The sequence below is a fragment of the Psammomys obesus genome, unplaced genomic scaffold, assembly GCF_907164565.1.
Source record: "Psammomys obesus unplaced genomic scaffold, mPsaObe1.curated_primary_1811, whole genome shotgun sequence".
Classification (NCBI taxonomy): domain Eukaryota; kingdom Metazoa; phylum Chordata; class Mammalia; order Rodentia; family Muridae; genus Psammomys; species Psammomys obesus.
This window is the reverse complement of record NW_026585691.1, coordinates 9,159,333-9,171,703: the sequence shown is the minus strand read 5'-3', so window position 1 is coordinate 9,171,703 and position 12,371 is coordinate 9,159,333. Positions and strand designations below refer to the sequence as shown.

General features: G+C 34.3%; 1 protein-coding gene across 5 annotated transcripts in view; it reads right to left on the bottom strand.

Annotated features, from left to right (window-relative positions):
* Positions 1-12,371, bottom strand: part of Znf280d (zinc finger protein 280D) — a 67,183-nt gene that overhangs the window by 52,513 nt on the left and 2,299 nt on the right. For all 5 annotated transcript variants that reach the window (XM_055598269.1, XM_055598257.1, XM_055598271.1 and 2 more), the window contains exons 2-6: positions 11,292-11,357; positions 11,052-11,191; positions 5,998-6,115; positions 1,704-1,871; positions 1,196-1,305 (exon numbers count right to left, since the gene is read on the bottom strand). In XM_055598269.1, the coding sequence (XP_055454244.1) occupies positions 1,196-1,305; positions 1,704-1,871; positions 5,998-6,115; positions 11,052-11,191; positions 11,292-11,357 (602 nt within the window). The remainder of the gene's footprint in view (positions 1-1,195; positions 1,306-1,703; positions 1,872-5,997; positions 6,116-11,051; positions 11,192-11,291; positions 11,358-12,371) is intronic.

The following is a 12,371-nucleotide window of genomic DNA, read 5'->3' as shown; positions in this document are numbered from 1 at the left end:
GCAGCCTTACCAGGCTACAGAGGAAGACAATGCAGCCAGTCCTGATGAGAGCTGAGAGGCTGGGGTCAGATGGAAGGGGAAGAGGACCTCCCCTATCAGTGGACTGGGGGAGAGACATGGGAGAAGAGCAAGGGAGGGCAGGATTGGGAGAGGATGAGTGTGGGGTCTACAGCTGGGATACAAAGTGAATAAACTATAATAAATAAAAATATAAATTAAAAAAAAGACTCATGCTACCACCACCTATTATTTAATAAACAGAATGTAGCCAGGCAGTGGTGGAATATGCCTTTACTAATCCCAGCACTTGGGAGGCAGAGGCAGGTGGATCTCTTGTGAGTTTGAGGGAGGCCAGCCTGGTCTACAAAGTGAGTTCTAGGACAGCCAAGGCTATAAAAAGAAACTCTATCTTGAAAAGCCGAAATAAATAAACAAATAAATAAATAAATAAAATTGTCAGTTTCTGAAACAGCAAGAACTCTTCCTACATTACCTCATTGCTACTGAATTCTTTTCTTTCATTCCTTTCCTTTTGTACTCTACACTGCTGTTTTTCTTATCTTCCTCTGCTTTCCTGCCATTGATAGTAGGAACAGGGAGACAGCAGAGCACAATAAAAGCTAATATTTGAAGAGTGTTATCTAAATTTCATATTTCATAAATTCTTTGAAATTTTCTTAAAATGTAAGCCAAAAACTTCCTACCCCAATAAAAACTTTATATTAATTTGTAATAATCACATAAGCTATATTGACTTTATAAAATTATTTCATGTAAAAAAGATGAGCATTTGAAGTTAATATCATCTAATACTGGCAATTAATATGTATAAGTTACTTTCATTATCTAATGTGGAATGTACATATTAGCATGTATATAAACTATAAAATTTTTAAGTTATAAAAAGACTAAGTTTATACAAAAATATTTTATAAATATGAGTGATTTAATCAATAAATTATTGTGTTTAAAAACAGAATACAATAAATATACATTGTAAATATATGAACTAATGAATTTCACTATCACAGAGTCCTTTTGAATATAAATTTTTTACCTAAGCTTTATGGATATATCCAATATGAAAATATTTCATTCTTAATGTATTAGGACAAACCGTCATTTACTATAAACCAGTGACTAATATTTTGGGGGATTTTCAGACTTTTAAGATTACATTTTGAAAAAGATTTACCGTCATGTGATTTTTCAGAGGATCCAAAAGATTGAAGTGAATATTACACTTGGGACATGCTCTTGGAAAAGTTGTTCCATTTTTAGATTGATTTGATGAGCAATTTGCACCTAAAATAAATTCAGATCAATCATGAAACAAAGTGAACCACTTTTCAGGGTGCTCTGTTTTTACAAATTAGTCTTCATTATTACTGAGCGCACACGTCTATGGAGTGTCACATCTGTGTTGGTGCCCATGGGTGCCTGGGAATGTACAATCACCAGGAGCTGGACTTGGCTGGTGGTTGTGCCCACTCCATGTGGGCACTGGGAATCAAACCCAGATTCTCTGCAAAAGTTTTAAGTGGCCTTAACCAATAAACCATCTCTCTAGGCCCCAAATTCAGCATTTTTTTTTTTACTTAAGTAAACATTATTAGTTTATTAATTTGTAAGAATTTGCAAACCTTATCTTTACAGTAAATTTTTTCACATGCCAGAAAAAAATTACTTCTTTCTTTTTTTACCTTGTGATGGCACCACCTGGAGAGACATCATTGGAGACTTTTCTGAAGAAACTACAGAAGAGGCATCTGTTCCAGAAATGTTTTCACTGGGTTTAGGCTTTTTTGGGTTAACACTGCTTATGTCAGAACTAGAAGGACGTTTTGATGAAAATGAACTTTCATTCAGACCTAAAATGATTTAAACAGTAAGGAAAAGATTTTATAATTTTATAAAATCCTACTCATAACTAGTTAAGTTTAAATATGTGGGAGCTAAAATATAAGATATAATTGAGCTATGCTATACAAATGATAAAAATGAAATGACTTTGGTAGGCATGGTGGCACAAGCCTTTAATGCCAGTATTTGGGAGGCAGAGACAGGCTCTGTGAATTTGAGGCCAGTCTAGTCTATCTAACTAGTTCCACACCAGCCAGGCAGAGTTCCACAGTACTGCCCTGTCTCAAAAAAAGCAAACAAATTAAATGTCACAAATTTAAAAGACTGGAAGGAAATATCATAAACTTACTTAGGACTGCATTTGTTCAATCAATTTGTAAAATTACCTTTCTATGCAAGAACATTCTTAATATGGCTTGAAAAAAATAATAGGTCAGAGAAAAGATATTCTGACATTCCTAAAAGCCAATCATTCAAATTTGCACAACATACATATACACACACATGCACAATAATTCATTTCAAGCATTTATAAACCCTTAAAATTTTTCATTTTTCCCCCTTCAAGACAGAGTTTCTCTGTATAGCCCTGGAAGTCCTTCGAACTCACTCCATAGACCAGGCTGGCCGTGAACTCAGAGATCTGCCTGCCTCTGCCTCCCTAGTGCTGGGATTAAAGGTGTGCACCATCTCACTTAGCTAAAATGTCTTACCTACCTAAAATGCCAATATTAGTCTTTTTTCCCACTTAATGAAGTAATTTCTTCACGGATTGTGATACTGCACATTTATTTCAATATACCAAGTAGAAAATTCTATGCCTGAATAGTATTTTCTACACTCAAATGAAAGGACAGATAAGAGACGGAGTTGTATCCCATTTTAGGGAATATATTAAGAAATGTTTCCATGAATTTTTGTTTACACAGAGGTATTTTGGGGAGGGGGGTTCAGTTCTGTTTTTTGTTTTCCAAACAGGGCTTCTCCGTGTAGCCTTGGTTGGAACTCACTTTGTAAACCAGGCTGACCTTGAATTCACAGAGATCTGCCTACTTCTGCCTCCTGAGTGCTGGGATTAAAGGCTTGTGCCACCAGCCCAGCCTGAGATTTCAATCTTAAAAATAATTTTCCAGCTGGAGAAATGGCTCAGTGGTTAAGAGTACTGTTTGCTCTTCCAGAGGTCCTGAATTCAATTCCCAGCACCTACATGGTGGCTCACAACCATTTATAATGAGATCTGGTGCCCTCTTCTGGCATGTAGAACATCGCATACATAATAAATAAATAGATAAATAAATCTTTTTAAAAAAATAATTTTCCATTTGAAAAGTCACCATAAAGCTAAAGGATTAAGCCTTATCATAGCAATCACCATAGAGCTAAAAGATTAAACCTTAGCATATCAGGAAGAAAAATAGAGACAGTTGACTATATGGTAAAGTCTTTTTTAAAAATAACAATGTATTTTGAAAAAAGGATTCCCAAACTACAAATTAAATAGTCCCATCTGCACACTAAATGTAGAAATATTGTTAGAGATATTCCAAGCATTTAAGTAAAATAACCTAAATTCAAATCCAGACTCTGTCATCTCTATGTATTCTTATTTAATTTCTTTGAGCTTCAGTTTCTGCTTTTGTAAAGTAAGCTAGGACATCTCATTTTATAGTTACTTTAAGGTCAAGCAATGTATTCAAAGCACTTTAAAATATTTAGTACATAGAAAAAAAAATAAGTAACAATTTTCATTACTTACAAAACATCTTGTAGCTTAACTTGCTTTAAAGGGCAAAAATTATTCCAATAGATTTCCCTATCATTATTTTTTGCCAAAAAATAAGATTATACTAATAATTCACTATTTCATCTTTTAAGACAAAGTAATAATATTTCCTCTTCAAAACACTTGATCAGAGACAGACACACTGATGGTACATGAAAAAGATCTCTGGTAGCAAAATGGTATCAAAAAATGTTTATGTTACTTGGAAAACAAAAGAGTAACAACATTTTGAATTAAGCAACCAATTAAATAGACTTCTTTGATGTAAGAATTTAACAAGAGAAATCTCAATATTAAATAAAAACTACTCATTCCAGTCTTTTGTACATTTATTTATTTATCTGTGTGCATATGAGTAGAGGTATTTACAAGCCATGGTATCTGAGTGAAACTCAAGAGAACAACTTGGGAATCTGTTCTCTCCTCATGTAGGCTCCAGGAATAAAACTCGGATTGTCAGACTGCGAAGCAAATGCTGTAACTGAATGAGCCATCTCAGCCAGCCCTGCATATGGTTTAAGTTCTGTCCCTTTATCTGTTTTGTTAGGCTAGGCTATTCTCTAGCCTTAGTCTCGTTCATTTCGCAGGCTCTGCCAGTACAAGTCCTGATTTCTTTCAAGGTCAAATTCAAAACCCCTTTAATCTCCACAGACAGCAGTCTGTCAATCATGTTACTAAATGAATAGTACTGAGTAACACTGATACTTGTTTTTTCACATTTCATTATCTAATTTGGGCATCAAAAAAAGTTCTGTGTGAACTAGAGCAAGAGTCAAAATTATATCCTCAGGCCTTGCTCCAGGTGTGAAGAACTGAATGAATTACATAAGAAAAATGAATAGTGCCATCTCTTAATAATATAAAAAAAAAAAAAATCCAAAGTATGAAGAGGTCGGTTGATCTGATAAAGACTAAACATTCTCAAGATCAGAGGCTCAAACCTACAGCTTCCTAGTTATCCTGCTTACTGAAGTCTCACTCACTACAGCAGAGGCTGGAAGACTGGGAGGAAGAATAGGAGTCTTTATGGTTCTTTCTTCCCAGGTTTTAAGACTGCAGATTTCCTATGAGTAAAGTCTATGAGCTTCCTAATGCCAGGTTTAATACAAATATTTTTCTCCGTTTCTTTTCACTTGTACCTATTTTATTAACAACATATTAGTAAACATTTTAGTAAACTATGTACGTAAGTGACATTCAGAGATGTGTTTATCAAATAAGGTATTTTCATAATAAGCCCTATTATGAAAAAAAAGCAAGAGAGTCTGGAAAATTCCTCATTAATCTATTTAGTAAACAGTGTAAACATTCCAAAGTATCTTGTACATCTTGAATACTTGAATACATACAAATTGCCAGTGTTCAAGAATTAACTTGCCTTGATTACACGGAACTGTCACTAAGACAAAAATCCTCCACAGTAAGCTAATATATTTTAAATTAATGAAGAATACTTAGGTGAACTAAAAGAACTTTAAGTCTTCAATACGTAAATTTCATTACCCCTCTATCATTTTTTACTATGTCTAAGTCACTAATATTTGTTTGTCTGTTTTTGAGCCACAGTCCCACTATAAAACACAGGATGGCCTAGAAATCAGTACATACTCCGGGCTAACCTCAAACTGACAATAATCCTCCTGTCACAGCCTCTCAAATGCTGAGATAGGTGTACATCACCACATTCAAGAACTACTTCTTTAAGTTACCTTTTATTTATGAGAGGAAGGCAGGGAAAGGGAGGGTTTGGTAGGTATCATGCCGCAACACACAGGTGGAGGTCAGAGGACAGCTTGATAGGAGTGGTTTCTCTTGTTCCACTATGTGGGTCTCAAAGATGGAACTTGGATCATTATACTTGAAAGCAAGTGCCTGAGCCTGATGTCACTGGTATAACAACTATTTCTTTATTGTGACCACTTTATAGCACCATAAACTCATACTTAACAATATACTGAAACCACTTATTGAACTAGAAAAACACTAACCTAGCTAAGAATTCAACTATAACACATACTTTTTTATTCTAGTGGGCATAAAACTAATTTTTCTTAACAGTCTATAGTATCTGAAGCCTTCTCTACTTCACTGATGGTTATAAAGCATTTTAAAGGTTGGATCCATAGGGTGGAAAAAAAAAAAAAAAAGAGTACAATGTGGTTTACCAAAGATTTTACATAAAACATTCTCAAAAAAGACACGTCAAAAACCATTTATAGCAGTCCACGTTACAATATACAAATACTTTCACACAAAGATACGGATTTCAAAACAGAAAGTAATTCCATATGATTATTCATCAAGTTTCTTTTAACTATTTTAAGGAAAAAAAAAAAAGTAATGAAACCAACCTGTAATCGAAAGTGTTGGGCCCCCTTGGCAATGTGATAATCCTGTATCCTGGGTCAGATCAAACAGTAACTCTGAAGAGTTATTAGATAGAACTCGTGGTGAGTTTGTTACATAACCCTGTTACATTTGAAGGAAGAATTATTACATTTATTGAACAGTTATTACTATTATTTTACATACATGTATAAGAACAACTTAACAGTACACCTATACCATAAAGGTAAAAACCTTTGATGATTCAAGTGACAAGTTTAAAATATGAAAGTAAGAGTTGAACAAAATTATCATCTATCAAAATTGCAAATATGCTACTAGAGCTTGTTTGCTCCTGTCTACCCAGATGAAATTGATCAACTAATTTGGACAGCAAATTCCAAGTCAATTTTTAAAAAAATATTTATTTATTTATTTTGTGTGGATGTGTGCTCTATCTGCATGTGTGCCTGCAGGCCAGAGGAGAGCACCAGATCTCATTATAGATGGTTGTAGCCACCAGGTGATTGCTAGGAATTGAACTTGGGACCTCTGGAAGAGCAGTCAGTGCTCTTCCAGCTCTTCCAGCTGAGCTATCTTTACAGTACCCTAAGTAAAAGAAATGCAAACTTATTTTGTATCTGTAAGACCAATATATATGCTTAGTAGTTCTAAAACTGTGGTACTATCATCAAAGAATAACAGAACTCAAGAAAAAACTACACAAATAAAAACATAATGGCATGAATGTAAATCCTACTCCCAAGTATCACTGCTGAGGGTGAATTGTTTTACATAAAATTAATTTTCAAACCATCTGTTTTAGAGAACTTTGTAACTATGTAGTCAAAACTATGTGGACTCTCTACTTTTTTTAATTGTCCCACAGAAACCTATGCTAAGCTAGGGAATGCAAATATCTTAAGGCTAAAACCAAAGCACTTGGTACATAAGGTGAAGTAACAGTGCCAATCAGACAGGGGTTAGAATAGAAGCTGTTAATAAAATATCTCAGCCAATGGGCCTGCTCCAGGAGACCTGGACCTCAAAGGAATTTTTTGCTAAGCTAACAAGAAGATCTCAAGAGCATGGTAAAAAGTATGAGATGGACTATAATGGGATCAAGAATAGAGCAATATAAGTTTCTATGTAACTGTGTGCATATTTAGTATAATTATGAAATAGTCCACACAATGGGAGATATAGGCTTTAGCAGTAAAGAACAATAGTATATAATAAGTATACTAATGTATGTGTGCACACACACACACACACACAAATAAAATCCAGTATTACTTATAAGAGACAACCACTGTGCAAAGTAAGCTCTGAGTAATTTTTGGACCTTCCATCTGTTAAAATTCATAATCCATGGGTTTCTTAGTTAGATGGTTCTTAAAAAAAAAAAAAATCAAAACAATCCTCACCCCACCCTCAAAAAAAAAAAAGCCAGACACAGTGGTGTACACCTGTGATCTCAGCACTCAGGAGGGAAAAACAAGACGATATGGAATTCAAAGCCTTCCTTGGCTACAGAGCAAACTCAAGGTCTGCCTGGGCAACCCTGTCTCAAAAAGGAGCTATTTTTCAACACATGTATGTATACATGTGTATATATATATACACACACACACACATATATATATACACACACACACAGATTCAGAAACAAAATGTTAATGACAAATGCCTGATATACTCCTTTTTCTCAATTTACTGTACAGAAAGATACAAATAAAAATATTTAACAAATAAACTGGCATAGTTTAAAAATGGTACCGACTACAAGATAATTTACTCACACTCTTTAACTGCCAGTCATGAACAATGAAAAAGTGTATCCTCAAAAACTATTAAGAAGTTAACAATAACTGTAAAGCGCAACCACAAAAAAGATCTAAGAACATCAGTAGAAAAATTGTTCAAATTCTAATGATGAATCTAAAGTTTGGTTAACATAAATTACTAGTTGTAACACGTAGGATGTTAACATGAGAAAAGCTAGATGAGAAAAATATGGGAATGCTCTACTATCTTTCCTATTACTACTAATATTAGTTTTGATAAAGTTAAAAGAAAGGTAATATTCACTACTGGTGATATTTTGGTATGACTTTGCATCAAGTCTCTAAAAGGTCCTTTATTCTACTTTCAAGAATTTATGGTAAAGAAAGCTTAATGGAGAATTATTTATTACACGCAAGAGTTAAAACCTTTATTCTCAACAATGGAGAGAGAGTTAAACACACAGCATCATATAACCATTACTATCAAGTTTTGGAAAGGTAGGACATGTTCCTCATAGAGTGTGTAGTGAAAAAGTAGAAGTGCTGACTCGTAAGCCTTACGGTATATACACGAACTTCATCAATGAACTCTCTGTGCTAACCTCCCCTAAAAAATGTTCTTCATACAAATGTTTTGTGCTAATAAATTAAAGTATAACCTAAGAATTTCATTTTGTTACTAACTAATCTGACATTGGATTGTTATAAATTCATAGGAATACCTAGAATTTGAGACAGACATGGGCATCTGAACCTTAAAATGTAGTGAAAAGAAAAAATAATCAATAATTCCATGACCTAACAGTAACCAATAATAATCTTCATTGACATAAACACTTTCTCCAAATAATTTGTATTTTAAAATATTCACTTGCACTGTCAAAGAAACAAAACTTTAAGAAAATTAAAATAAAGTTAATTTTGTTAAACACATCCCCCAAAAGCAACTTATTAAGTATCCATACAAACAAAGCAACCCAGTAGTCAACAAATAACCAGCTAAAAAGAATTTTCAAATAAAGATTACTTTGGACAAGTCACTTCTGCGCATTAAGTCATTCAACTTTCAAGGTCATCTTTATAATGGAGGTCATCCTAAATCCACTATAGTATCTTTATTATTGCATTTAACAAACAGTTTTTAGGTAGTTCACTATTTAGATATTCTGAACTTTTATAAGTCATTAAAATTCTCTATTTGAAAATTCTTGCTCAGTGAATGTGTATCAATTAGTTGTTACAGTGGTATTAATAAAGACCTAATATTCTATCCCATTCTATAGACTGGTAGTAAGCTAGGGTTAGGTGTGGTTGAGAAAGATTCGCAACAGAACATTATTTGTTACTAATGGTGTTGAAACCATAATCCAGGTTTAAATATTAACATAAAATTCATGCTCATTAACTATACATGTTGTTGTTGGTTTTGGTTTTCCTGAGACAGGGTTTCTCTATGTAGCCTTGGTTGTCCTGGACTTGCTTTGTAGAGCAGGCTGGCCTCGAACTCAGAGACACCTACCTCTGCCTCCCTGAGTGTTGAGATTACAGGCATGCACCACCATGCCTGGCTTGATAGCTCAAATTTTATCACTGGTAAGAAAGAACACTACTATCAGCTGTTTTCCATAAAGTGATGGAGCGACAGATATGCTTTGTACAATTTTGTACCAAACTTGAGGACTGAATAACTGCATTCTAAAGGGAGTTCCATGATACCATCTCCTGATATTCATAACCTATATGATTCCTTTCCTTTTAATGTGGCTATGACAGCTGACTTGATTCTTAGCAACATAATATGGTAAAGATGGCAAGGTATATAACATCATTTTATGAACATTATTGTTTCTTAACACTAAGAAAATCAACTCCAATTTGGTGGCACACACACCTTTAATTCTAGCACTTGGGAGGCAAAGGAAGGCAGATCTCTGTGTGTTCAAGGCTAGCCTGATATACAAAGCGAGACCACACAGAGAAACCCTGTCTCCAAAACCAAAACCAACCAAACAAAAAAGAACCTCTCCATTAGGCAGGCACAGTGGAGCACACCTTTAATCCCAGCACTTGCGAGGCAGAGGCAGACGGATCTGAGTTTAAGGCCAGCCTGGCTACAGAGCAAGCTCCAGGACAGCCAGAGCTACCCAGAGAAACTCTGTCTTGACAAGGAACCAAAAACCAAAAACCAAACCTTCTCACTTTCAGGAGGCAAGCAGGCCTTTTAGGAAGACCCACCTGGCAAGGAATGAGCCAAAAGCCAAAAGGACACTGAGCCCGAGCCTCAGTCTGACCCCTCAGGGAACTAAATGCTATCTACACCCATCTGGACTTGGAAGATACTTCCCCAGTAGTTAATTAGATGAGGCTGCTTTGAGGACCACATCTTGAATGGTAGCCCTAGCAGACCCTAAAGCAGAGGATCAAGTTAAGCTATGATCTGCTTCCGATTAACAGAAACTGTAAAACTTTAGGATACTTTATGTTGTTTAAAGTCACATAACAGCAATAACGATAAAAAGAAATAATATACTATAGATTGTCAGCCATTACTTCAAGCATAAGTAAGCGTTCAATTAAAATGCAGCAGGTATTTCAGTTTGGTATCATGCTAATAATGCTTTTCCCAAAGACAATCATCAATATATTTCAGACATAAAAGTGCTTTATGTACACTACCTATTCACCACATAGAGCATTTAAAAAGGCACATATTCAAGGGTATGGTTAACAAAATAACATTAATGGAAGTTTATGTTTAATTCATTGCAAAATGCCACCGAGGAGCATTTCATTGGGAGTGCATCATGAATGGTTAACCTGAATATAGTTGAATAAAGGTTTATTCAACTATAAAATGCCTGCATCCTAAGTATATTTAAGAATTAAATGAGTTTATGTATAGCGCTTAGCACAAATATTTATGTCTATTACCATTATCTATTACTTTTTACTAAGGATTTTTAACTAAAGTATGAAGGTACAGTTCTCAGAATAAAACACTATCAAGGCTTCTCAACACATTCCAAACTAAAAATACCTGGCCCAGTTCGCCATCATATGATATTTATTATAATCTTTTTATTCACGTTTTGGTAGTCTTAGTTTTCAAAGCTACATCTACTCAGTTTAGGCAAATTCCCCAAATTACTGAAGGGTGGGGTACTAATTAATCTGTCATAAAGATGGTGACCTTTTCTGATACCCATATGCTAACTACTTTTCGATAATCTAGAATTTTAATTAGGTATTCTTGATGTTCCCTTAGCTGACTATGTAGTTCTGAAAACACTTACTTGTTTCGAAAATGGCTGAACAATAACAGAGCTATCTGAAGATCTAGATTCAGGATGAAAATTTACTGGCAAGGCAGCTGCAGAATTTGATGTTGAATTCAGGTAGCGTTGGCTTGTAGGCTTGAATGAAGTAGTAAAACCTGTATTTTAAAATTACACAACACATTAAATGCATTTCTATATAATCAACTTTTTCGAAATATTGTAGTTTACAATTAAAGTGATATAGTAATATTGTACCTCGATTAAGTACACCATTCCTTATTCCTCGTGAATGAGTGCTGGAGTTAACTCTGTTCAAAATAGCTAAAACAAAACAAAACAAAAAAAAAACATAAATACTTTAAATTTGTATGAATGAAAAATATACTGATATTAAAAATTATAGACTGAAAATCAATGTTATCATTAATTTTAAAATAGCTTATCAGCATTAACTGTTTTATAGAATAAGCATAATCTTTCTCATTGTAACTAAATGTCCAAAAGCCAAAAGTATACTGATAAGTTTAAATGGATACAAGCAAAATATTTGGAGACGCAAAGAAATTTTTGTCCCCATAAAAATCTTCCAAAAACGTATTTAAATATGGTTGCATGGAGTTTAAGTCCATACCTTCCTTGGCATGGTGACATAACTGTATATATATTTCGGTTTCTATAACTTAAAATTAAATCCTGACCCAGCATCCATATTCTATTCATAGTTCTAAAAGCCCAAAAGTTGTGTAAAGGAGAATCTCCATGGACTAGTCTTCATTACCTTTGTTCCAAAAGGGAAACTACTAAAAGTTATAGACTAAATTGAAATCTAAAGCTCACCTGACTATCTTATACATTAAGAGGATTCAGATCTATCACATCAGATGTCAAGACTGGTATGACTTTGAGGGATTGGTCTGAAATTCTTATTCTATATGAATGTGTAAAGTTGTTAACGTCTAGCTTACTTAGTAATCAAACTAAAATTTGAAAGAATGAAGATTTGCTTAAATTTATTTGTTGGGAAAAAGTTAAAACATGCACTAAAATTTATATACAAAAGTAGAAAAGAACTAGATCCCATTAAATAATTGCATAAAGGTATACATAATAGTTATTTTTCAGAGCCAGAGAGATGTCTTAGTAGTTAAAAGCATTTGGTGTCCTTGCAGAGGATACAGTTCAATTCCTAGGACCCACAGTGTCTCTCATAACCACCTTTAATGTCAGTTTGAGGAGATACAATACCCTCTTCTGGCCTCCATGGACATCAGGCATTCGATGGAAGGGGACACACACACACACACACACACACACACACACACACACACACACACA